Source organism: Girardinichthys multiradiatus, chromosome 23 (genome assembly GCF_021462225.1).
Source record: "Girardinichthys multiradiatus isolate DD_20200921_A chromosome 23, DD_fGirMul_XY1, whole genome shotgun sequence".
Taxonomy (NCBI): Eukaryota; Metazoa; Chordata; class Actinopteri; order Cyprinodontiformes; family Goodeidae; genus Girardinichthys; species Girardinichthys multiradiatus.
This window is the reverse complement of record NC_061815.1, coordinates 26,316,237-26,342,992: the sequence shown is the minus strand read 5'-3', so window position 1 is coordinate 26,342,992 and position 26,756 is coordinate 26,316,237. Positions and strand designations below refer to the sequence as shown.

Genomic DNA, 26,756 nt, shown 5'->3' with positions numbered 1-26,756 from the left:
ACGAAACATCTAAAAAAACACATCTTGCGTTTAGTCGAGGTGAACATTAAGGTCATATGAAAAGGAAAAAGAAAAACATAGGTTGGGAAGTTATGAATTTAGTGACGGGTTTGGAAAATAGACATTAAACAATGGTAGAGAAATAATAATAATAATAAAGAAATAGATAAGACACACCATTTTTTAATCTTTTGTGTAATTTAACCGGTAAAAAACCTTTCAGAAACATGGCTAGTGCCTTTTGCAAGCGTTTTGGAACACAAATGCAGAAGTATGCCGGATGAAATTACGCTTAATTGGAACAGAATAGATTGAAATTCACTTCATGATGAACGCTTGTCATTAATGTTTGTCAACTAGACAATAACACCGATATAACGCTAACATGCGTTTAGACCAATAAAACAAATAACTTTATACGGAAATTGCAGTAAAAAAAGAAAAAAAAAACATTTGTTTTTAATTTATAAAATATTTTAGCTTGAAGACAACTCACCTTGTCCTTGTTTGGTAAAGTCTGAGTTCTGGTAAAAGTGTCTCCTCCATTTATACTGATCAGTTCACCATCTACAGGTGGAAACGGTGCGGGGAAAACCACTACATCACTCTTCAGTGTGTCTGAGCTGAAACACACGTCATACTGCTGAGTAGCTTTAGAGTAAGACCAGCTCCCGTCAGGGTGGGTGGTGATCATGGGGGCGCTGTACCTGCTGAAATCACCGTCTGTCCTGTGGCATCTGACAGCTATTAAACTGATGAGACTCAGCAGAAAGATCACAGAGACTGACACGATGGCGATCAGCAGATATAGGTTCAAATCAGAGAAGTTGTCCTCCTTTATAGGCACATGTCTGAACTGAGTCTGAACATCAGCTGTGCTTTCAACCACCATCACATCAATAGACACGGTAGCTGACAGAGAAGGTTCTCCATTATCAGAAACCAGCACCACCAAGGGGTGAGTTTTCAGGTCATTGTCGCTCATTCTCCTCTTAGTCCTGATTTCCCCGGTGCTGGTTCCGATCCTGAACAGGTTGTTTCCTTTGGGCTCAGACAGGTGATAAGAAAGCAGCGCATTGTATCCAGAGTCTGCGTCCACAGCCCTGATCTTTGCTACGAAGTATCCTGCTTCAGCAGAATAGGGGATGGTCTCACTGTTAGCAGAGCCGTGCTCAGAATAAGGAGCTAAAATTGTTGGATTATTATCATTTTCATCCAGAATTAAAATATTAACAGTCACGTTGCTGCTGAGAGGAGGAACACCAGAGTCTGTGGCCTGAACTTTAAACTGAAACGTTTTTAACTCCTCATAGTTAAAAGACTGTAGACTTATAATTGTACCTGTATCTGAATGAACTGTTACCATTGAACTAATCTGCATATTTTTGGGGAAATTAATTAAACTGTACGTTGATCTTGCGTTTTCATCTGAATCTGAGTCAAACGTCGTCAGTTTATGAATAGTTGTTCCAGTTGGAATGTTCTCTTTTACGTAAACGTTTATGAAAGAATCAGCGAATCGAGGAGGATTGTCATTTACATCAGACACCTGAAGGGAAATCACGGCTGTGCTCGAGAGAACCGGCGATCCTTCATCTGTTGCTTCAATTAAGATATCATATTTGGAAATATTTTCTCTGTCGAGAGGTCCATCAACCAACAACGAAAAGTAATTTTTATAATTAGATTTTAATTTAAATGGAACAGAACCTGTTATCTTACAGTTTATTTGGCCGTTGTTGCCTCCATCTCTATCAGCGACCGTAACCGTGGCAACAGCTGTTCCTTTTTCAGCGTCTTCTTTTATTGGGCTCATAAGAGATGACACAGATATTTCAGGAGCATTGTCATTTACATCAATGACTTCGACCAAAACTTTGCTATGCGCACTGCGGGGAGGAGTACCTTTGTCTCGTGCTTGAACACGAATTTCAAATGCTTGATTTTCCTCATAATCAATGTTGCCTTTAACTGTAAGCTCTCCACTGTTGTTATTAAGGGAAAATATTTCTTCAGGGTTTAAACGTGCCCTCTCTGTGAAAGAGTAAACGATCTGACCATTAACACCTTCGTCTAAATCAGCGGCACTGATTGTTAATAAAGCTGTGCCAATATTTGCATTTTCAGTCACTTTTATTTTGTAAAGAGAGTTACTAAATACGGGTGAATTGTCGTTTACGTCCAAAACGTTCACTTTTATCTGTAAGGTCCCGGTTTTAGGTGGTTTTCCTCCATCGATTGCAGTCAGAATGATATCAATAACAGGCTCTTTTTCTCGATCTAATGCTTTCTGTAATACTAATTCAGCAGAGACACTCTGGTCACCATCGCTCTGTATATCTAATGAGAAATATTCGTTTGGGTTTAACTTGTATGTCTTCACTGAATTAGTTCCCACATCCGCATCATGAGCTACTGGGAGTGGATGTCTCTCCCCGACATACGAAGACTCAAATATATCAACTGTAATTACATCCTCTAGAAAAAATGGAGCATTGTCATTAATATCATTTATTAAAACCTCAAATCGCTGAAGGCTGCGAGGGTTGCTCAATATGGCCTCGATGTTTAAGGAACACTTCGCCAGATTAGGACAAAGCTCCTCCCGGTCTATCCTTTCGCTAACAAAAAGTAGTCCAGATTCACGGTTAATGTCAAAATACCGTTTTTTATTCCCAGATGTCATTTGGAGACCCGTGGACTGGAGCTGCTGCACACTGAGGTTTAAATCCTTCGCAACGTTTCCAACTGCCGTGCCTTTGTCTACCTCCTCAGAAATGGTATATGAAATCTGAGCCACGGACCAATCACAGAGACAGAAAAGGGTGAAAACCAGGCTCCACATATTATCCCATTGTGTCCGAACAGCCATCGCTTTCCAGAAAAAAACAACACGTTCTGGTTTCGTGCTTAACAAATATGAAAAATTATGTTTTTTTTTTTATGTATCCATTGTTGCAAACGATCCTCACTCGTTACGGGCCTTGCTCATCTGCGAGGTGTTCTCACAAAGCAAACCCAGATGATGACGTTTTAGCTTTAGGTCTGGACTGAAGGAGGAGTTTCCGGCACCGAAAACAGCTTTGTTGCGCGGTCTCTTGCGACATCTTGTGATCATTTAGTAATGCAACAGAATAATCTGATTTTTATTTTCTACAAAAAAACAATTTGATTTTAATAAATACTGTTGACAGAGAGCTCATTCAATGAATACATTAAATAAGCAATTTATGTGATTTAAAAGCTAAATAAACGACTAGATTCCTCATACAAAAGCACATGGCTGTGTGAAACAGCACCCAGATTATGAAATTGGACTGCAAAAAATCAGCACCGAGAACAGCTCTTGATTCTTAATAGAGAGCATAGAGAAATAACGTCTCAGAACCACGGACAGCGCATTGATAATTTCCCAGTTCCCTTCTGCCATTCAGTTATTTTGATTTATTGATTTATTTTAAAAACAATAAAACAAAATTCTTATGTTTTTATTTTTGTTATAGAATTCATAAAGCTGTAGCAAAACAAATGATTCCTAAAAATTCACGTGATTTTATAAAGCACTGCCAAAAACAAAAAATAAATAAAAAATACAACGAAGCACTGCAAATTAAGTTTTGAAGTGATTACTTTGTTAAGCATATCTAAACTGTTAACAAACTAATGTGACCACCTAACACTGAAAATCCTCTGTGCAATTATTGTGGCAGGTATTTTAACACACTACTAAACTTAAAATCTTTCAAATTACGGACAAAAAAAAGTGCATTTCTTACCTTGTCTTTGTTTGGTAAAGTCTGAGTTCTGGTAAAAGTGTCTCCTCCATTTATACTGATCAGTTCACCATCTACAGGTGGAAACGGTGCGGGGAAAACCACTACATCACTCTTCAGTGTGTCTGAGCTGAAACACACGTCATACTGCTGAGTAGCTTTAGAGTAAGACCAGCTCCCGTCAGGGTGGGTGGTGATCATGGGGGCGCTGTACCTGCTGAAATCACCGTCTGTCCTGTGGCATCTGACAGCTATTAAACTGATGAGACTCAGCAGAAAGATCACAGAGATTGACACGATGGCGATCAGCAGATATAGGTTCAAATCAGAGAAGTTGTCCTCCTTTATAGGCACATGTCTGAACTGAGTCTGAACATCAGCTGTGCTTTCAACCACCATCACATCAATAGACACAGTAGCTGACAGAGAAGGTTCTCCATTATCAGAAACCAGCACCACCAAGGGGTGAGTTTTCAGGTCATTGTCGCTCATTCTCCTCTTAGTCCTGATTTCCCCGGTGCTGGTTCCGATCCTGAACAGGTTGCTTCCTTTGGGCTCAGACAGGTGATAAGAAAGCAGCGCATTGTATCCAGAGTCTGCGTCCACGGCCCTGATCTTTCCTACAAAGTATCCTGCTTCAGCAGAATAGGGGATGGTCTCACTGTTAGCAGAGCCGTGCTCAGAATAAGGAGCTAAAATTGTTGGATTATTATCATTTTCATCCAGAATTAAAACATTAACAGTCACGTTGCTGCTGAGAGGAGGAACACCAGAGTCTGTAGCCTGAACTTTAAACTGAAACGTTTTTAACTCCTCATAGTTAAAAGACTGTAGACTGATTATTTCTCCAGTCTCTGAATTAATGTTTATCATTGAGTATAGGTGCTGTCCTTCACTTTTAGTTTCTAGCACCGAATAGCTCACCTGGCTGTTTTTGTTTATGTCAGCATCGACTGCTGACACTGTTTTAATTACTGTGCCTACTTTACTGTTTTCTTTAACATAAACGTGTATAACAGGTTCCTGAAAATTTGGTGCATTGTCATTAACATCCGAGACAAAAACGCTGATAACGCTGGCGTTTGAGAGAGGAGGATGCCCCTCATCTGAAGCTAATATTGTTACATTGTACTGAGAGGTAACCTCTCTGTCTAAATGTCCATCAACAACTAATGAAAAATAGTTTTTGTAGTTTTTCTCAAGTTTAAAAGGAACTGTATTTAGAATTTGACATGTAACTTCAGCATTTTTACCACTGTCTCTGTCTTGAACGGAGACAAGAGCAATAGCAGTACCGACAGCAGCATCTTCCTTGACAGTACTCGTAAGTGAGGTCACAGTGATTTCAGGAGTATTATCATTAAGATCAATAACTTCAACCAGAACTTTACTGTGAGCAGACATGGGAGGCTGGCCTTTGTCTCTTGCCTCTGCTCGGATCTCAAAAGCTTTTTTTTCTTCATAGTCAATTTTACCGTTTATTGAAATGATCCCTGTTACAGAGTCTATTCTGAAAATTTCAAGAACATGATCCTGATCCTTACTGCGAAGAGAGTACACTATTTCACTGTTTGCTCCTTCATCAGCGTCTGTGGCATTTAAAGTCAAGATTGCAGTGCCAACTGCGACGTTTTCCAGCACTTTGATCTTGTAAAGACTAGTGCTGAAAATAGGTGCGTTATCGTTGCTGTCTAGTACATTTATTTCAATCTCTGATGCACCTGAATTTGGAGGAGAGCCTCCATCGAATGCAGTTAACAGGAGCTTTATAGTTGTCTTTGTCTCTCTATCTAAGGCTTTTTGGAGCACTAATTCTGGAGATATGCTGTCTCCCCTTTTGTGTGTGACAAGACTGAAATATTCATTCGGACTGAGCTTATAACCACTGACCCCATTCTTACCTACATCCGCATCGCTTGCTTCCGATAAGGCGAATTTAAACCCAGGGGAAGTGTTTTCTGCGACATCCAACAGCTGGGATTTCGCATTGAAAGAAGGAGAATGATCATTGACGTCTTTGATTTCTATCTCCACGCGGTACAGCTTCAACGGGTTGTTTATTACGGCCTCCAAGCTAACAATGCATTTAGGTTCATCTGCACACATCTCTTCTCGATCTATTTTCTCACTGACATACAAAAATCCGGTCTTTAAGTTTATCTCAAAGTGTTTCTTTTTAGATGCAACAATCTGAAACAAGCGGGTCTCCAAATCCTGCACATTGAAGTTAAGATCCTTGGCAATATTTCCGACATTAGTGCCTGGTTTTACTTCCTCTGATACAGAATAAGACAACTGTGTCGTCGCCGCCTCCCGATAACAACACATCAGTGCGAACACAAAATATGTAACAGCAGGACGCCGGACATTTGGTGATAACATAATTCCGTTTTAACCGATCAAAGTATAGTTCCACTATATTGCATCTGACACAGATGGATCAGATGGGTCCAAAATTCAAGTCGCAGTCCCTGGCTTTGTTGACGTGCACTCCTTAATGTCCTTCCGTCTGTTCCCTGATCTCTTTGTGCTGAAATTCACAGCCAGTCCTCTTTTACACTGCGAGGAGAGTTACCATTTTATTGTTACGGTCTATAGCGTCGCGGCGTGGTAATTTTGAAAAACTACACTCAACAGGAAGGAAAAAGAAAAAAGAAGACGGCAGAAGGGCGGGACGATGTGCGTGTAAATAGTTTTTATAGAGCAATTAAAACTGTAATGATTTGTGTTCATTTCCTCCGTGTTCTGCTACGCCCACCCCTCCGCTGCAAGCAGTTATTTACCTGTGAACCGCTCTCTTTAAGCATTCAGCTCTCGGCCAGATTATAATAAACTATTGTCAGAAGATGTCGTTTTTTTTTCTTTTCGACTCCTCATTAAGAAACAGTTATAACTTTCATTAAGCGACAGAGCTAAACATCAACAGTGCTTTGTATACAAAATAAATTTACCTCAGAATGTTATTTAAAGCAAATTGTCGCCAACGGGAAAAATTCGCAGTAAGCATATTTGTCTAAATTAAACCATTGATGCGTTTCTTTACACCGCTGACAGATAAATATTTGTGTACGCTAAAATATTTCACACATATAAACAATGTTAATTTTATAATGTATAATTCAACATGAATTTGGCACACAATATCCTGTCAATGTAGTCACTGGGGGAAAAAATACATTCAAAACTCATATTAAGCACCTTGGAGAGCGAAACACAGTTCAGCAGGCATCTCAAGCACAAAGCCAAGCCATTCGACAACCACAAGAACTTTTGCAGATTACTTTAACGACACAAGACTTGCATAGTCCTTATTAATGCCATTGTTATGCAAACGTAATAAAAAACAAAACAAAACAAAACTAACAAAAAAACTTAAGTTAAATGTTTGATTATAATCTTACCTTTTCATTATTGGGTAAAGTCTGAGTTCTGGTAAAAGTGTCTCCTCCATTTATACTGATCAGTTCACCATCTACAGGTGGAAACGGTGCGGGGAAAACCACTACATCACTCTTCAGTGTGTCTGAGCTGAAACACACGTCATACTGCTGAGTAGCTTTAGAGTAAGACCAGCTCCCGTCAGGGTGGGTGGTGATCATGGGGGCGCTGTACCTGCTGAAATCACCGTCTGTCCTGTGGCATCTGACAGCTATTAAACTGATGAGACTCAGCAGAAAGATCACAGAGACTGACACGATGGCGATCAGCAGATATAGGTTCAAATCAGAGAAGTTGTCCTCCTTTATAGGCACATGTCTGAACTGAGTCTGAACATCAGCTGTGCTTTCAACCACCATCACATCAATAGACACAGTAGCTGACAGAGAAGGTTCTCCATTATCAGAAACCAGCACCACCAAGGGGTGAGTTTTCAGGTCATTGTCGCTCATTCTCCTCTTAGTCCTGATTTCCCCGGTGCTGGTTCCGATCCTGAACAGGTTGTTTCCTTTGGGCTCAGACAGGTGATAAGAAAGCAGCGCATTGTATCCAGAGTCTGCGTCCACAGCCCTGATCTTTGCTACAAAGTATCCTGCTTCAGCAGAATAGGGGATGGTCTCACTGTTAACAGAGCCGTGCTCAGAATAAGGAGCTAATATTGTTGGATTATTATCATTTTCATCCAGGATAAAAATGTTTACGGTAACGTTGCTGCTGAGAGGACGAACACCAGAGTCTGTAGCCTGAACTTTAAACTGAAATGTTTTTAACTCCTCATAATTAAAAGACTGTAAACTAATTATATCTCCTGTTTCTGAGTTGATGTTAATCATTGCTGACAGCGGTACGAAATCACTGTTACTGATTATTGCATAATTCACCATGCTATTTTCACTAGCATCAGCATCAGTTGCAGATACCGTTTTCAAAACTGCACCAACCGGACTATTTTCTTGCACATACATATTAATTACAGTCTCAGAAAACAGCGGCGCGTTGTCATTTACATCGGTAACTTGAATCGAAACAATGCTTGTATTAGACAGAGGAGGGCTCCCTTCATCTGTAGCTTTAATAGTAATGTTGTACTGGGAAATTAATTCCCTATCTAGAGCACCACTTATAACCAATGTATAATAATTTTTATAGTTTGTCTCTAATTTAAAGGGAACGGTGTTGGAAATCTCACATTTTACGTCGCCGTTTTTGCCACCGTCTCTGTCAAGAACTGAAACAAGTGCTATTGCAGTGCCAATTTCAGCGTCCTCTTTGACCCTGCTTTGTAGTGACGTGACAGTGATGTCAGGTGCATTGTCATTTACATCCACCACCTCCACCAGGACTTTACACTGAGCTGTAAGCGGAGGCTGGCCTTTGTCTGTAGCCTGCACACGAATCTCAAAAGCAGGATTTATTTCAAAGTCTATAATCTCTTTAACTGTTATGGTTCCCGTTTTGGTGTCAATTTCAAATATTTCTAAAACGTGGTCCTGATCGTTTGAATTCAGCGAATAAACAATTTCTTTGTTTAATCCCTGATCGGCGTCATTCGCAGTGACCGTTATTATTGTCGTTCCGACGGGTGTATTTTCTGTAACGCTTGTTTTATACAATGCTTTAACAAAAGTAGGGATATTATCATTAATGTCAAGCACACGAATACTAATTTCTGATGTACCTGATTTCACTGGTGTCCCCCCGTCTACCGCAGTCAGCGTGAGTTTAACTAAAGGCTGCTTTTCACGATCTAAAGCTTTCTGCAGGACTAACTCAGCTGATACACTCTCACCTTTGTGTACTGTTAAAGAAAAATATTCGTTAGGGTTTAGCTTATAGGTGCTTATACCGTTTTTCCCCACATCAGCATCGTATGCGGACAGTACAGGGAATGTTGCTCCTACCACAATGCTTTCTGCTATGTCGATAGTTTGGGATTTCGCACTAAAAGCAGGCGGGTTATCATTTACATCAAGAATAATAACTTCAATCTGATAAAGTTTGAGTGGATTGTTAATCACAGCTTCTACATTTATTGTGCATATTGTCGCCTTCGCACAAAGCACTTCTCTGTCGATCCTCTCACTGACGTAAAGCAATCCTGAATTTAAGTTTACATCAAAATACTTTCTTTTTGATCCGGCTACAAGCTGAAACATACGTGATTCCAAATCCGGCACATTAAGGTTGAGATCCTTTGCTAAATTGCCAACTGAAGTCCCCGGGTTTACCTCTTCCTGTACGGAGTAGGAAAGCTGCCCAGACACTGCTCCACAGTTATGCTCCAAGGAAACAAACAGCAGATATATTCCAAATGAGATCACTCTTCCCAGCGGATGCATAGCTCCGTCCAAAGATAACAAAACATAGATCTGTATGAAGGCTTAGAATATCCCTGCTTCATGGAGAGGAAAACATTTTACCGACCCGAATTAAAAATATTGCTCTCTTCAATTGCGTATCAGCCTAACAAAGCCCAGATAAAGATGGATGCACTCGGCATGGGAGGTGCCTTCACACATCAACGAACCCTGGTCGGTGCTACGGTCTAGACTGTCGCCTAATGGACGTTTGGAGGTACTGTATGACACCAAAAATCCTAAAAAAAAATCTGCCTGTTAAAAAAGTGTATTTAATGAAACACTATGTTAATAGATAAAGATAGTTTCTTTTGTTTTGTATAATGTCAAATTATTTTAAGTTGTAGGAATATGCAAATGGAAAAATACTTCAGAACCATGGAGAGAGTAATCATTACTGCGGTGCAGCGTGATATTCAACGGCAAGGGGCAAGGAGCTAAAGCCATTCTGATGTATTGTTAACGAAAATATAAGGTTGTTATGCATCAGTAAGTAACGCTGGAGCATTGAAGAAAACCACATAAAATTTTAACGGTTTCTTGACATTAAAAAGCTCACTTTACAGTAGTCTCTCAGAGGAAAACAAATACTCTAACGCTAATGCTTCATTTTCAGTAGAGCTTATCTTGCATAAATGTACACGACATCATTTTATTTTATTAACACAAGATATTTAACACCAAACTGCCGTATATCACACAAATAGCACGCAGTTTAGTATCCTAAACAATAATCGCTATGTCAATCTTTTATCTTTTATGTGATGGCAGAGACTTGAGTGTTACATAAATGGATAGAACTCGAAGAATTTTCAGTAGAAAATCTAAACCTGCCATAACTGCAATCATCAAATTAAACCACTTCAAAAATAAATAAAAATAAATTTGGAGAAACAGGTAGAAACGTTCAGGTTATGTCAATGACGGGAAGTTACATTCTTACCTTGTCTTTGTTTGGTAAAGTCTGAGTTCTGGTAAAAGTGTCTCCTCCATTTATACTGATCAGTTCACCATCTACAGGTGGAAACGGTGCGGGGAAAACCACTACATCACTCTTCAGTGTGTCTGAGCTGAAACACACGTCATACTGCTGAGTAGCTTTAGAGTAAGACCAGCTCCCGTCAGGGTGGGTGGTGATCATGGGGGCGCTGTACCTGCTGAAATCACCGTCTGTCCTGTGGCATCTGACAGCTATTAAACTGATGAGACTCAGCAGAAAGATCACAGAGACTGACACGATGGCGATCAGCAGATATAGGTTCAAATCAGAGAAGTTGTCCTCCTTTATAGGCACATGTCTGAACTGAGTCTGAACATCAGCTGTGCTTTCAACCACCATCACATCAATAGACACAATAGCTGACAGAGAAGGTTCTCCATTATCAGAAACCAGCACCACCAAGGGGTGAGTTTTCAGGTCATTGTCACTCATTCTCCTCTTAGTCCTGATTTCCCCGGTGCTGGTTCCGATCCTGAACAGGTTGTTTCCTTTGGGCTCAGACAGGTGATAAGAAAGCAGCGCATTGTATCCAGAGTCTGCGTCCACGGCCCTGATCTTTCCTACAAAGTATCCTGCTTCAGCAGAATAGGGGATGGTCTCACTGTTAGCAGAGCCGTGCTCAGAATAAGGAGCTAAAATTGTTGGATTATTATCATTTTCATCCAGAATAAACACGTTAACAGTCACGTTGCTGCTGAGAGGAGGAACACCAGAGTCTGTAGCCTGAACTTTAAACTGAAATGTTTTTAGCTCCTCATAGTTAAAAGACTGCAGACTGATTATGTCGCCTGTTTCTGAATTTATGCTCATCATTGATCTGAGTGGGAGTGGGTTACTATTGTCATGCACAAGCGAGTAACTAAGCTGACCATTTTGATCAGTGTCTGCATCAACTGCTGACACTGTTTTAATAACTGCTCCTGTTGGACTGTTTTCTTTCATAAAGATGTTTATAGTGTCTTCTGTGAAATGAGGTTTGTTATCATTTACATCAAAGACATGTACAATAATGACGCTGGTGCTGGAGAGAGGTGGGCTGCCTTCATCTGTAGCTGTGATGCTGATATTGTAGTGAGGTGCTGTTTCTCTGTCAAGGACTCCATTAACAACTAAAGAATAGTAGTTCTTATAATTTGACTCTAATTTGAAAGGAACATCGTTAGAAATTTCACAGCTCACAACGCCATTTCTACCTCCGTCTTTATCAGACACTGAAACAAGAGCAATCGCCGTGCCAATGGCCACATCTTCTTTCACTGTATTTAACAGGGATGTAACCGTAATTTCAGGAGAATTGTCATTCACATCTAGAACTTCAATTAGTAATTTTGCATTTGAAGTGAGAGGAGAGTTTGCTCTATCATTAGCTTGGACTTGAATCTCAAAAGCAATATTCTCTTCAAAGTCTATGTTCTTTATATTTGTTATGGTGCCATTTTTTTCGCTGATAGTAAAAAAGTTTGTTTGTTTTCTTTGGTCTATTTCAATCAGAGAATATAATATTTGGCCATTCTGTCCCGCATCTAAGTCCGTAGCATTTAGAGTAATTATTGAGGTTCCAATCTTAACATTCTCATACACACTGATTTTGTACAGCGTTTGGCTAAAAACTGGAGGATTATCATTAACATCCAACACGTTTACTGTAATTGTCATGCTTCCTGATTTAACTGGTGTTCCTCCATCGATGGCAGTCAGCGTCAGTTGGATCAGAGACTGTTTTTCTCTGTCTAGTACTTTCTGTAGTATTAGTTCGACAGTCATGCTCTGACCCTTATGTATATTCAGAGAAAAATACTCATTTTGACTAAGCTTGTATGTATTAACAGAATTCTTTTCTACATCTGCATCGTGTGCCCGTTTCAGCGGAAATTTGGCTCCTGCTGCTGTGCTTTCGGTAATATTAATCATCTGCGACATGCTGGGAAATATTGGCGAGTTATCATTTACATCTAAAACCACAATTTCAATACGATAGAGTTTTAAAGGATTATTTATGACTGCTTCTACAGTGAGTGAACACTTTGGTTCTTCGCCACAGAGCTGCTCTCGGTCTATTCTTTCATTTACATACAAGGCACCGGTGTTTAGATTTACCTCGAAGTATTTTTTCTTAGACCCAGCAACGATCTGAAACATGCGCGTCTCCAAGTCCTGGACGTTGATATTCAGATCTTTTGCTGTATTTCCCAAAACAGTCCCGATCTTTGACTCCTCTGCAACGGTGTAAGTGAGCTGCCCAGATACAGGGTCTGAATAACAGTCCAGCAGCGCAGGCAAGAAAAAAATCCATATCAAGCTCGGTCTATCCACTAGATGCATAATTTCAGATGTATGGCAAGGCGCACGGACAAATCAGAATAACATGTTGCCGTATGGTGAAAAATAGAGGAAATTAATCAGACAGCAATTATTTCGAATGAAAATGTCGCCATGATGGCAACGAAACATACGACGACCGTCCTTTGTTTCCACACCCCTCTTTGTAACAGAGCAAAGAGGAATCCTTGACTGAGTGGAGATTTGCTAGAAACCCCTCCCTTAAACGTTTGGCGAGGAAAAGTATAAAACGTTATTTATTTAATCATTTACTGGTTTATTTATTTGTTTTAGTTTTTTTTTTTTTTTTTACACTTTGGGATATTTGGAAAGTAGAAAAATAAGTTGTCTGGACAAAAAGAAAAAGCTTATTTAACTTCGATGAATAATAAAAGATGAACAAAAAAAAATAATTCATTTATTTGGTTAGTTATATTTTGGGAACCGGTGTGCCATCTGGTATTTGGTATTACTGTCTCGTGTTTAAAGCTGTTAGATGACGTATCTATGAATATTACATACATGAATGTGGCCTTTTTGTGAGATCACAAGAAAAACAGACCGTTGATGAAGACTGTTTCAGAACCACGAATAGCGGTAATAAGTATTCGGCATTTGATATCACACACGGCCGAACATACCTCCCTTCTTCACAACCCTCGTATCATCAACTTTTTATAACTTTGAAGAAAAGTCAGCGGCTTGTTTGCGAAAGTCTGATACAGGAGAATTTATTATAGCCAGATGGCGCAAATGCATCTGCATAGAAAAACAATAAGATATATAAAGGTAGATGTTAACAAATAATTTAACTATGATCTTACCTTGTCTTTGTTTGGTAAAGTCTGAGTTGTGGTAAAAGTGTCTCCTCCATTTATACTGATCAGTTCACCATCTACAGGTGGAAACGGTGCGGGGAAAACCACTACATCACTCTTCAGTGTGTCTGAGCTGAAACACACGTCATACTGCTGAGTAGCTTTAGAGTAAGACCAGCTCCCGTCAGGGTGGGTGGTGATCATGGGGGCGCTGTACCTGCTGAAATCACCGTCTGTCCTGTGGCATCTGACAGCTATTAAACTGATGAGACTCAGCAGAAAGATCACAGAGACTGACACGATGGCGATCAGCAGATATAGGTTCAAATCAGAGAAGTTGTCCTCCTTTATAGGCACATGTCTGAACTGAGTCTGAACATCAGCTGTGCTTTCAACCACCATCACATCAATAGACACAGTAGCTGACAGAGAAGGTTCTCCATTATCAGAAACCAGCACCACCAAGGGGTGAGTTTTCAGGTCATTGTCGCTCATTCTCCTCTTAGTCCTGATTTCCCCGGTGCTGGTTCCGATCCTGAACAGGTTGTTTCCTTTGGGCTCAGACAGGTGATAAGAAAGTAGCGCATTGTATCCAGAGTCTGCGTCCACGGCCCTGATCTTTCCTACAAAGTATCCTGCTTCAGCAGAATAGGGGATGGTCTCACTGTTAGCAGAGCCGTGCTCAGAATAAGGAGCTAAAATTGTTGGATTATTATCATTTTCATCCAGGATAAAAATGTTTACGGTAACGTTGCTGCTGAGAGGAGGAACACCAGAGTCTGTAGCCTGAACTTTAAACTGAAATGTTTTTAGCTGCTCAAAGTTAAAAGACTGTAGACTGATTATGTCGCCTGTTTCTGAATTTATGTTCATCATTGATCTGAGTGGGAGTCGGTTACTATTGTCATGCACAAGCGAGTAGCTAAGCTGACCATTTTGATCAGTGTCTGCATCAACTGCTGACACTGTTTTAATAACTGCTCCTGTTGGACTGTTTTCTTTCATAAAGATGTTTATAATGTCTTCTGTGAAATGAGGTTTGTTATCATTTACATCAGAGACATGTACAATAATGACGCTGGTGCTGGAGAGAGGTGGGCTGCCTTCATCTGTAGCTATGATGCTGATATTATAATGAGGCGCTCTTTCTCTGTCCAGAGGTCCATCCACAACCAAAGAATAATAGTTCTTATAATTTGACTCTAATTTGAAAGGAACGTTTTTGGACATTTTACAGTTAACTATTGCATTTTTACCGCTATCTTTGTCCAATATTGAAACAAGAGCAATGGCGGTGCCTGTAGAGGCATCCTCTTTCACTGTATTTAACAGGGATGTAACTGTAATTTCTGGAGCATTGTCATTCACATCTAGAACTTCTATCAGTAATTTTACATGCGAGGTCATAGGAAATACTGCTCTGTCACTGGCTTGTACCCTAATCTCAAAAGCATTATTCTCTTCAAAGTCAATGTTCTTTATATTTTTTACTGTTCCGGTTATTTTATCAACTGCAAAAATCTCATTTGGTTTTCCCCTCCCGACATCACTTAATGAGTATAACACTTGTCCATTCATGCCTGCATCTAAATCTTTAGCAGTAAGTGTAATTATTGACGTGCCTATCGTGACATTTTCATGCACACTGGCTTTATACAGAGTTTTACTGAATTCAGGTGCGTTATCATTAATATCCAACACATTTATTATCAAAGCCATTGTTCCAGTTTTAGCTGGCGTTCCTCCATCCAACGCAGTTAGGCTGAGCCGAATGACAGGTTTCTTTTCTCTGTCTAAAACTTGCTGAAGCACTAGTTCGGGTGTTACACTTTCTCCCTTCTGTGTTTCCAAAGAGAAATGCTCATTTTGACTTAGCCTGTATGAGTGTATGGTGTTTCTGCCTACGTCTGCATCGTGAGCAGGATGCAGAGGAAATTTTGTCCCCGCTGCTGTGTTCTCAGTAATGTTTAGTTCCTGCGTCTTGGTAAGAAAAGACGGAGAATTATCATTGACATCTAATATTGTTATCTCTATGCGGTACAGTTTCAGTGGATTATTAATAACTGCTTCAACATTGATTGCACATTTGGCTTCTTCGCCGCAGAGTTCTTCCCGATCTATCCTCTCATTAACATACAAGACTCCAGTCTTTAGATTTACCTCGAAATATTTTCTCCTTGATCCCGCAACGATCTGGAACAAACGGGATTCCAGCTCCTGGACATTAAGATTGAGATCTTTCGCAATATTTCCGATAGATGTCCCAAGATTTACCTCTTCCGATACGGAGTAAGAAACCTGTCCCAAAACCGCTTGCCAATAACAATTTAGGAGCACAAAGACGAGGTGTATCCACACAGAGCTCGATCTGCTCTGAAAATACATGTTCCCAGTTCAATGAAAACGTATAAGGAAATTTTCTCGGTTAGGTGACGATAGCATCAGACCAATCCTTTACACAGAATAAATAAACAAAAAAAAAAAAATGTATTTCCGGGGAGAAATAGTCCTCAGGTCTTTACCCTACTCCCTGTGCCTCTCTTTGTTTCAAAACCATTGAACATCTTCATCCTTTAAATCTGGGAGGAGTCACGATAAGCTAAAGTGGAAATTCAGATGTGACGGTCCATTATGTCCTCTTGTGGATAAGTTAAAAACTACACCCAAGATTGACAAACAAAAACTATCATTTAATGTTACTTGATTTATTAAGCAAGACCCACAAAAAAGAAGAGGTTTAATTTCAAGTACCTATGCAACACACCAATTTGAATATTTCTGAAATAAATAGTCACTCATTAGGTTCAGCAAAATATATTAGCTTTAACTTTGGATGAGCAAAAAGGAAAGAGCTCAAACAAAGTTGTTTAACTATTCTGAAGGCTGAATGTTCGGGTTTTTCCTCTGTTTATACTATACCAAATAAATCTGAGATTATTTTAATCCCCATGGATGGAGGAATCATCTTGACAAGCAGTAGTTTTATTTAAATTAAAACATTTCCTGAATGTAAACAGAAAAATTATAATATCCCGATATGGAAAAGTCAAAAAAGTTTTGTTTTTTTTTCTCAATATTTTCTAAATAAAAATAATAAAATAATAAAACTGAAAACAAATTATGAAATGCAAAGAAGATACAATATACATACATACACTTGGTCTAACAAAATTAATGCTAAAAAAATACACTATATTGGAATCATATTACATTAACACTTAAAGAAATAAAAATTAGCATAGGTGAAATTGGAACAACGAAAGGTTACCCAAAGACATAAGCAGCAGTGTAGTGGCAAAGACGGGTATGCAACAAAGAAATAACCCATGAAGTCAAGCGTAACGCGGTCTTTAATAAATCAGATTTATCAAAGACTTAGCTACAAAGTAATTCCACATAAAATTACATGAGCAAAGTTACACACAACTATGCTTTCGGGATTCCATAGACAAAACCACAACATATAAATAGGCATTAACAAGGATGGAGATCTAGTCTTACCTTGTCTTTGTTTGGTAAAGTCTGAGTTCTGGTAAAAGTGTCTCCTCCATTTATACTGATCAGTTCACCATCTACAGGTGGAAACGGTGCGGGGAAAACCACTACATCACTCTTCAGTGTGTCTGAGCTGAAACACACGTCATACTGCTGAGTAGCTTTAGAGTAAGACCAGCTCCCATCAGGGTGGGTGGTGATCATGGGGGCGCTGTACCTGCTGAAATCACCGTCTGTCCTGTGGCATCTGACAGCTATTAAACTGATGAGACTCAGCAGAAAGATCACAGAGACTGACACGATGGCGATCAGCAGATATAGGTTCAAATCAGAGAAGTTGTCCTCCTTTATAGGCACATGTCTGAACTGAGTCTGAACATCAGCTGTGCTTTCAACGACCATCACATCAATAGACACAGTAGCTGACAGAGAAGGTTCTCCATTATCAGAAACCAGCACCACCAAGGGGTGAGTTTTCAGGTCATTGTCGCTCATTCTCCTCTTAGTCCTGATTTCCCCGGTGCTGGTTCCGATCCTGAACAGGTTGTTTCCTTTGGGCTCAGACAGGTGATAAGAAAGCAGCGCATTGTATCCAGAGTCTGCGTCCACAGCCCTGATCTTTGCTACAAAGTATCCTGCTTCAGCAGAATAGGGGATGGTCTCACTGTTAACAGAGCCGTGCTCAGAATAAGGAGCTAAAATTGTTGGATTATTATCATTTTCATCCAGAATTAAAACATTAACAGTCACGTTGCTGCTGAGAGGAGGAACACCAGAGTCTGTGGCCTGAACTTTAAACTGAAATGTTTTTAGCTGCTCAAAGTTAAAAGACTGCAGACTGATTATTTCTCCAGTCTCTGAATTTATGCTGATCATTGATCTGAGTGGGAGTGGGTTACTATTGTCATGCACAAGCGAGTAGCTAAGCTGACCATTTTGATCAGTGTCTGCATCAACTGCTGACACTGTTTTAATAACTGCTCCTGTTGGACTGTTTTCTTTCATAAAGATGTTTATAATGTCTTCTGTGAAATTAGGTTTGTTATCATTTACATCAGAGACATGTACAATAATGACGCTGGTGCTGGAGAGAGGTGGGCTGCCTTCATCTGTAGCTATGATGCTGATATTATAGTAAGACACTTTTTCTCTGTCCAAAGGTCCATTCACAACTAAAGAATAATAGTTCTTATAACTTGACTCTAAATTAAAAGGAACGTAATTGGAGATTTTGCAATTCACGATGGCATTTTTACCACTGTCTTTATCAAATACTGAAACAAGAGCAATGGCTGTGCCAATGGCCGCATCTTCTTTCACTGTATTTAACAGGGATGTTACTGTTATTTCAGGAGCATTGTCATTCTCATCTAAAACTTCAATAAGCAATTTAGCATGTGAGTTTAGAGGAGAGTAACCTTTATCTCTGGCTTGCACTCGAATCTCAAAAGCATTATTTTCTTCAAAGTCTATGTTCTCTTTATTTGTTACACACCCTGTATTTCCATCTATAGCAAAAAGATCTTTCTCTTTTCCACTTACTTCACTGAAGGAATATATTATTTGCCCATTTTGTCCTGCATCTAAATCTGTAGCATTCAGTCTTATTATTGATGTCCCTATTTTAACATTCTCATACACTTTTGCTTTGTATAGAGTTTGACTGAATGCTGGGGGGTTGTCATTATTATCCAAAACATTTACTATTATTGTCATACTACCTGATTTTGCTGGTGTTCCTCCATCAACAGCGGTCACTATGAACTGAATCAAAGATTGTTTTTCTCTATCTAACACTTTCTGAAGCACTAGTTCTGGTGTTATTTTTTCTCCTTTTGGCGTTGCTAGAGAAAAATGGTCATTCTGACTAAGTTTGTAAGTACTCACTGATTTTTTTCCAACGTCTGCATCATGAGCTGGGTGCAACGGGTATTTAGTCCCTGGTGCTGTGCTTTCACTAATGTTGATCATCTGAGACGTGCTGAGAAATCTGGGAGAATTATCATTTACGTCTAAAATTTCGATTTGCATGCGGTACAACTTCAGAGGATTATTAATAACCGCTTCTACACTTATTGAGCATTTTGCTTCATTACCGCACAGTTCCTCTCGATCTATTCTCTCATTGACGTAAATGGCACCGGTCTTTAGATTTACCTCAAAATATTTTTTCTTCGATCCTGCAACGATCTGGAACATACGGGTCTCCAAATCATTGATATTTAGGTTGAGATCTTTGGCAATATTCCCAAAAACAGTCCCTTGGTTCACCTCCTCTGAAACGGAGTAAGAAAGCTGTCCTAAAGCCACTTCCCAGCAGCAACCCAGCAACACAAAGACGAGGTAAATCCACACAGAGCTTGTTCTGCTCGGATAATGCATATTCCGGTAAATTCAAGGACACAAAAATGAACTAATTATTTTTTACGCCATGAAATTATGGAAAAAAAAAATACTATTTCGGGATCTTCCTAAAACCAAAACCAGAAGCTTCACATAAGCGTCCTCCCGTCGTTCGGTTTCAAGCCTCTTTTTTCTTTGTTTCAAACGTCAGTGAAACCGCATCATCACCACCTGACTCTGGGAGGAGTCCCGACAAATCCAAAAGAAAATTCAGATGTCACGGTCTACAATGTCCCCGTGCGGACGTGTGCAAAAACTGCACCCAGCTCCAAAAATGCCTACCCAGTACAGTAACATTTAATTAACTTAAAATAATGGGGGTGTTTTTGTAGAAAGGAAGCTCATTTCTGAAATATTCAAAATATAAAATTGCGTTGTTCTTGTATCCTTTCCAAATAAGGAACATGATAAGCTTTGCTTCTGAAAAAAACAAAAAAAACAAAAAACAAGCAGAACAAAAATAAAAGAAAAGGAAAAACAAAACTGTAACGAACTTGCTGTTGACCCAATGAAAGTTCAGACGGTCTTTCTCAATAAAAATACGTTTTGGCTGTTTTGTTGAAAAATTGGGAACTTCTTTTAACAAGCATGAATAATAATTTTCTCTCCTGAAGTAAATATCAAGTAAAAATCAATAAACAATAAACATAAGCAACGGCTTAATGTATTTCAGTAAAAAAAATATTTAGATGAATTCAGCCGTCATATTTTTAAGATCCGTGCACATTTACGATCTTTTGCATCTTTTAGAATGGAAGCGATAAAAATGCAATTGCTTTCGGTTTTGATCGGAAATGACATGTAGATATTAAACGTGTCTATAGATATGATAAAGTATATAACACTAAGAATCATAAGTCAAATGAAAACATGTAAGCTTCGGCACCACGGAAAGCTACTCTTAGATGTGAGGACTCGCGCAGACACTTTTAAAAGAAACACAAATCGCCACTGTACGATTCAAATCATTCTAGTCTATTTTCACTTGACAAGACAGTCATTTGTTCAGATTCATTAACATTTTTAGCTACTTTTACATACCTTTTAAGAATTACATTAACATACTAACAATCAAGGCAATGAAATACGCAGTCACAAAGATAAAGCATCGCTCTTACCTTGTCGTTGTTTGGTAAAGTCTGAGTTCTGGTAAAAGTGTCTCCTCCATTTATACTGATCAGTTCACCATCTACAGGTGGAAACGGTGCGGGGAAAACCACTACATCACTCTTCAGTGTGTCTGAGCTGAAACACACGTCATACTGCTGAGTAGCTTTAGAGTAAGACCAGCTCCCGTCAGGGTGGGTGGTGATCATGGGGGCGCTGTACCTGCTGAAATCACCGTCTGTCCTGTGGCATCTGACAGCTATTAAACTGATGAGACTCAGCAGAAAGATCACAGAGACTGACACGATGGCGATCAGCAGATATAGGTTCAAATCAGAGAAGTTGTCCTCCTTTATAGGCACATGTCTGAACTGAGTCTGAACATCAGCTGTGCTTTCAACCACCATCACATCAATAGACACAGTAGCTGACAGAGAAGGTTCTCCATTATCAGAAACCAGCACCACCAAGGGGTGAGTTTTCAGGTCATTATCGCTCATTCTCCTCTTAGTCCTGATTTCCCCGGTGCTGGTTCCGATCCTGAACAGGTTGTTTCCTTTGGGCTCAGACAGGTGATAAGAAAGCAGCGCATTGTATCCAGAGTCTGCGTCCACAGCCCTGATCTTTGCTACAAAGTATCCTGCTTCAGCAGAATAGGGGATGGTCTCACTGTTAGCAGAGCCGTGCTCAGAATAAGGAGCTAAAATTGTTGGATTATTATCATTTTCATCCAGAATTAAAACATTAACAGTCACGTTGCTGCTGAGAGGAGGAACACCAGAGTCTGTAGCCTGAACTTTAAACTGAAACGTTTTTAACTCCTCATAGTTAAAAGACTGCAGACTGATTATTTCTCCAGTCTCTGAATTTATGCTCATCATTGATCTGAGTGGGAGTGGGTTACTATTGTCATGCACAAGTGAGTAGCTAAGCTGACCATTTTGATCAGTGTCTGCATCAACTGCTGACACTGTTTTAATAACTGCTCCTGTTGGACTGTTTTCTTTCATAAAGATGTTTATAATGTCTTCTGTGAAATGAGGTTTGTTATCATTTACATCAGAGACATGTACAATAATGACGCTGGTGCTGGAGAGAGGTGGGCTGCCTTCATCTGTAGCTATGATGCTGATATTGTAGTGAGGCGCTCTTTCTCTGTCCAGAGGTCCATCCACAACCAAAGAATAATAGTTCTTATAATTTGACTCTAATTTAAAAGGAACGTTTTCTGACATTTTACAGTTAACTATTGCATTTCTACTGCTGTCTTTATCAAATATTGAAACAAGAGCAATTGCGGTGCCACTGGATGCATCCTCTTTCACTGTATTTAATAGGGATGTAACTGTAATTTCAGGAGCATTGTCATTCACATCTAGCACTTCAATGAGTAATTTAGCATTTGAAGTCATTGGCGAGGAAGCTCCATCACTGGCCTGAACACGAATTTCAAAAGAATTATTCTCTTCATAGTCTATGTTCTTCTTACTTGTCACTGTTCCGGTGTTTTGATCGATTTGAAACAGCTCAGTCTGTTTACCACGACCGACTTCACTGAATGAATATGTTACCTGTCCATTTTTTCCTGCATCTTTATCGATAGCATTTAAAGTTATAATCGGTGCTCCCAGCTTTGCGTTCTCATACACTCTGGCTTTGTAGAGAGTCTGGTTGAAAACAGGAGCGTTATCATTAATATCCAATACATTTACGATGATCAACATGGAGCCTGATTTAGCAGGCGTTCCTCCATCCAAAGCCGTCAAAATCAGCCGAATCGCAGATTGTTTTTCTCGGTCTAACATTTTCTGAAGCACCAGTTCAGGTGTCACAATCTCTCCTTTTTGCGTTGCTAGAGAAAAGTGTTCATTCTGACTAAGTCTGTAGGTGTGTATGGTGTTTTTGCCAATATCTGCATCGTGAGCTGGATGTAGTGGAAATTTAGTTCCTGCTGCCGTACTTTCGCTTATGTTAATCATCTGAGGATTAATAAGAAAACTCGGTGAATTATCATTTACATCTAAAATTAGAATTTCAATGCGGTACAATTTTAAGGGATTATTAATGACTGCTTCTATACTCAGTGAGCATTTGTCATCATTACCACACAGTTCCTCTCGATCTATTCTCGCGTTAACGTAAAGGACACCGGTCTTTAGATTTACCTCAAAATATGTTTTCTTTGATCCTGCAACGATCTGGAACATACGTGTTTCAAGATCCTTGACATTTAGGCTGAGATCTTTGGCAATATTCCCGACCACAGTCCCTTGGTTCACCTCCTCTAAAACGGAGTAAGAAAGCTGTCCTAAAGCAGCTTCCCAGCAGCAACCCAGCAGCACAAAGACGAGGTAAATCCACACAGAGCTTCTTTTCCTCGGAAAAAGCATGTTCCTAGAAATGCGTGGAATGCATACATTCAAAATCCTTTTGGTATGACACAAAATGATGGAGGTAATCCTGTTCGAGAATTAAAACAAAATTATTTAAAACGCTTCAAAAAATCAAATCTTCGTCGCGTTCTATTTTGAGCCTCTCGTCGCTTTGTTTCTTATGTCTGCGAAACATCATCTGCATCTGACTCGGGGAGGAGTCCTGACAAATAAAAAAAAAAAAAAAAAAATATTTCATATGTGACGGTCTACAATGTCCCCATGTGGACAAGTACAAAAACTACACCCAGTATCAAATTCAATGGTGTGTATGTTACTTAAGAGTCTCAAAGATAAAGGGTAATTTCAGCTGCAAATTATGTAATCTAACATAATTTTAAATAAAAGCCATAACCTCCCAAATCCACCAAATAACGTTTATATTCACATTTTTTAAATACTCTAACAAATTCCGAAAAACTTTCCAAATTGTCTCTATAAATGTATGATTTTCTCTCTTCTGTTAATTTACTAGGGAACTACTTACTAGCATCATTGATAGTGAAATCATATCTAAAGGTGAAAATAATAATAATAATACAATTTGAATTTAAAATCTACAAACAGAAGGTAAATCCATATAGTGCTGAAAGAACTATATAATTTTCAGGTGTCACATTTGTGTGCGAGTTCTACATCTTGGTGGTATTTCTGTCTTTTTAGAATGGAAGCAAATAGTATGTCTTTGCAATTAACATCAGCTAAGCACTGAGTTAATATATATCTATATTTGTAAGAGAAATAAAGATACGGACAGTCATTTTCCATACAAATAACGTTAAGACTACGAGAAAACAAATCATGACACTTGGGATTCAGCACCACGGCCAGTTACAAGAAAATATTAGCATTTGTGACTGCTCTGTGGACATTCATAGAATATATTTTACGACAGCCTACAAGATGTGTGAACTAGTTCAATTATACATAACAGCTCAACTGGCACCTTATATATATTTAATTTTGAACAAACTCAAAAACTTGAAAGGGTGAGAAGAACATCCAAAATCGTTAGCAATGAAACTCGCAGTAATAAAAGCGAACTTATGATCTTACCTTGTCTTTGTTTGGTAAAGTCTGAGTTCTGGTAAAAGTGTCTCCTCCATTTATACTGATCAGTTCACCATCTACAGGTGGAAACGATGCGGGGAAAACCACTACATCACTCTTCAGTGTGTCTGAGCTGAAACACACGTCATACTGCTGAGTAGCTTTAGAGTAAGACCAGCTCCCGTCAGGGTGGGTGGTGATCATGGGGGCGCTGTACCTGCTGAAATCACCGTCTGTCCTGTGGCATCTGACAGCTATTAAACTGATGAGACTCAGCAGAAAGATCACAGAGACTGACACGATGGCGATCAGCAGATATAGGTTCAAATCAGAGAAGTTGTCCTCCTTTATAGGCACATGTCTGAACTGAGTCTGAACATCAGCTGTGCTTTCAACCACCATCACATCAATAGACACAGTAGCTGACAGAGAAGGTTCTCCATTATCAGAAACCAGCACCACCAAGGGGTGAGTTTTCAGGTCATTGTCGCTCATTCTCCTCTTAGTCCTGATTTCCCCGGTGCTGGTTCCGATCCTGAACAGGTTGTTTCCTGTGGGCTCAGACAGGTGATAAGAAAGCAGCGCATTGTATCCAGAGTCTGCGTCCACAGCCCTGATCTTTGCTACAAAGTATCCTGCTTCAGCAGAATAGGGGATGGTCTCACTGTTAGCAGAGCCGTGCTCAGAATAAGGAGCTAAAATTGTTGGATTATTATCATTTTCATCCAGGATAAAAATGTTTACGGTAACGTTGCCGCTGAGTGGAGGAACACCGGAGTCTGTAGCCCGAACTTTAAACTGAAATGTTTTTAGCTCCTCATAGTTAAAAGACTGTAAGCTCATAATATCTCCAGTTTCTGAATTAATATTTACCATCGCCAACAGTTGCAAATTACTACTTCCTTCGACCACTGAATAGCTCACTTGAGCATTGTGATCATCGTCTGCATCAGTTGCAGATACTCTTTTTAAAACTGTTCCAACCGGAGTGTTCTCTTTTAAATAAACATTGAAAACCGAGTTTGAAAATTGAGGAGCGTTGTCATTCACATCAGAAATATAAACTGTAAAATCCCTCGTGCTCGTCAGAGCCGGCTTTCCGTCATCAGTAGCAATGATGGTTACATTGTAATATGAATTAGTTTCTCGGTCTAGCTGGCCATCCACCACTAAAGAGTAATAATTTTTGTAATTTGTGTCTAAATTGAAGGGGATTTTATTTTTTATGTTGCAATGAACTATTCCGTTTTTACCTCCATCTTTGTCCACGACTGACACAAGTGCAATGGCCGTTCCTAATTTTGTGTCTTCTTTTACAGTAGTAATCAGAGTAGTTATAGATATTTCAGGAGTATTATCATTTAAATCAATCACTTCTATCAGCACCTTGCACTGTGATGTCATGGGAGGGGACCCTCTGTCACTAGCCTGAACGCGGATTTCAAAAGCTGGATGCTCTTCAAAGTCAATGTTTCCTTTTACTGTCAGCAAACCTGTCTGCTCATCAATTTCAAATATGTTTAAGATGTGGTCCTGGTCTTTGCTGCTAAGTGAGTAGGACATTTCTCCGTTTGGCCCTTCGTCGTCGTCTGTCGCTGTAACTGTTAAAACCGACGTACCAAGCGGGATATTTTCGGTAATGCTTGATTTGTATAAGGGTTGAGTAAAGATTGGTACGTTATCATTATTGTCCAAAACATTTATTATTAACTGTGATGTTCCTGATTTTGCTGGTGTTCCTCCATCTACAGCAGTCAGCGTCAGTCTAATAATAGACTGTTTCTCTCGGTCTAAAGGTTTCTGCAGAATGAGTTCCGCTGACACTTTCTCTCCTTTGTTCACTGATAAGGAGAAATGATCATTTGTACTCAGCTTATATGTACTGATATCATTTTTTCCCACATCAGCATCATAAGCTGATAAAACTAGAAATGTAGTCCCAGGTAGTGTGCTTTCTGCTATTTCAATGTTTTGAGAATTACTAGTAAAAGACGGATAGTTGTCGTTAACATCTATAATATTTATCTCTAAACGATAAAGCTTCAAAGGAGCATTAATCACAGCCTCTACACTCAATGTGCATTTCGTTGCTTTTGCACAGAGCTCCTCTCTGTCTAACCTGTCGTTGACAAAGAGAACACCTGTCTTTAGATTTACATCGAAATGCGTATTCTTTGCTCCAGTAACAATTTGAAACATACGAGTTTCCAGTTCATGCACGCCGAGATTTAGATCTTTGGCGATATTTCCCACCGAGGTCCCCGGATTTACCTCCTCTGATATGGAGTAAGAGAACTGCCCCGACACCGATGTCCACTCGCAGCCAAGCAGGATAAATATCACGAATGTCAGCACCTGAATCCCTTGAACTGAATCCATAATCCGATCGGATGAGCCAAAAAGAAAAATCAAACTCCAATGGATCTCCAGAATAAACGGAAGCTATGTTTCCTTTCTTTTGAAACAGTCCTCAGTGTAGCTCATATCCGATAGTCTCATCTCTGTGCTTCTGCGTCTCTTTGTGCAACAGCCCAATAAGACATCCTCACGTATTTTAACAGTGG

General features: G+C 39.5%; 4 protein-coding genes across 13 annotated transcripts in view; all 4 read right to left on the bottom strand.

The window, feature by feature from the left end:
- The window catches only part of LOC124860299 (protocadherin alpha-C2-like), a 192,052-nt gene that overhangs the window by 53,154 nt on the left and 112,142 nt on the right, over positions 1-26,756 (bottom strand). Inside the window, exon 1 of one of the 10 annotated variants that reach the window (XM_047353501.1) lies at positions 13,712-16,234. The exons of 7 other annotated variants lie outside the window; for them this stretch is intronic. In XM_047353501.1, the coding sequence (XP_047209457.1) occupies positions 13,712-16,090 (2,379 nt within the window). In that variant the 5' untranslated portion in view covers positions 16,091-16,234. Of the gene's footprint in view, positions 1-3,776; positions 6,317-7,174; positions 9,408-13,711; positions 16,235-26,756 lie in introns of those variants that run through there. 2 more of the 10 variants (XM_047353509.1, XM_047353500.1) reach the window with 2 other exon arrangements.
- LOC124860301 (protocadherin alpha-3-like) lies at positions 308-3,171 on the bottom strand. The gene has a single exon (XM_047353512.1). The coding sequence runs from the start codon at positions 2,870-2,872 to the stop codon at positions 392-394; it is 2,481 nt and encodes an 826-aa protein (XP_047209468.1). The 5' UTR covers positions 2,873-3,171; the 3' UTR covers positions 308-391.
- Positions 10,485-13,077, bottom strand: LOC124860309 (protocadherin alpha-3-like). The gene has a single exon (XM_047353520.1). It carries the CDS (start codon positions 12,888-12,890, stop codon positions 10,500-10,502), a length of 2,391 nt encoding a protein of 796 aa, XP_047209476.1. The 5' UTR covers positions 12,891-13,077; the 3' UTR covers positions 10,485-10,499.
- LOC124860308 (protocadherin alpha-10-like) lies at positions 16,955-19,732 on the bottom strand. The gene has a single exon (XM_047353518.1). It carries the CDS (start codon positions 19,580-19,582, stop codon positions 17,180-17,182), a length of 2,403 nt encoding a protein of 800 aa, XP_047209474.1. The 5' UTR covers positions 19,583-19,732; the 3' UTR covers positions 16,955-17,179.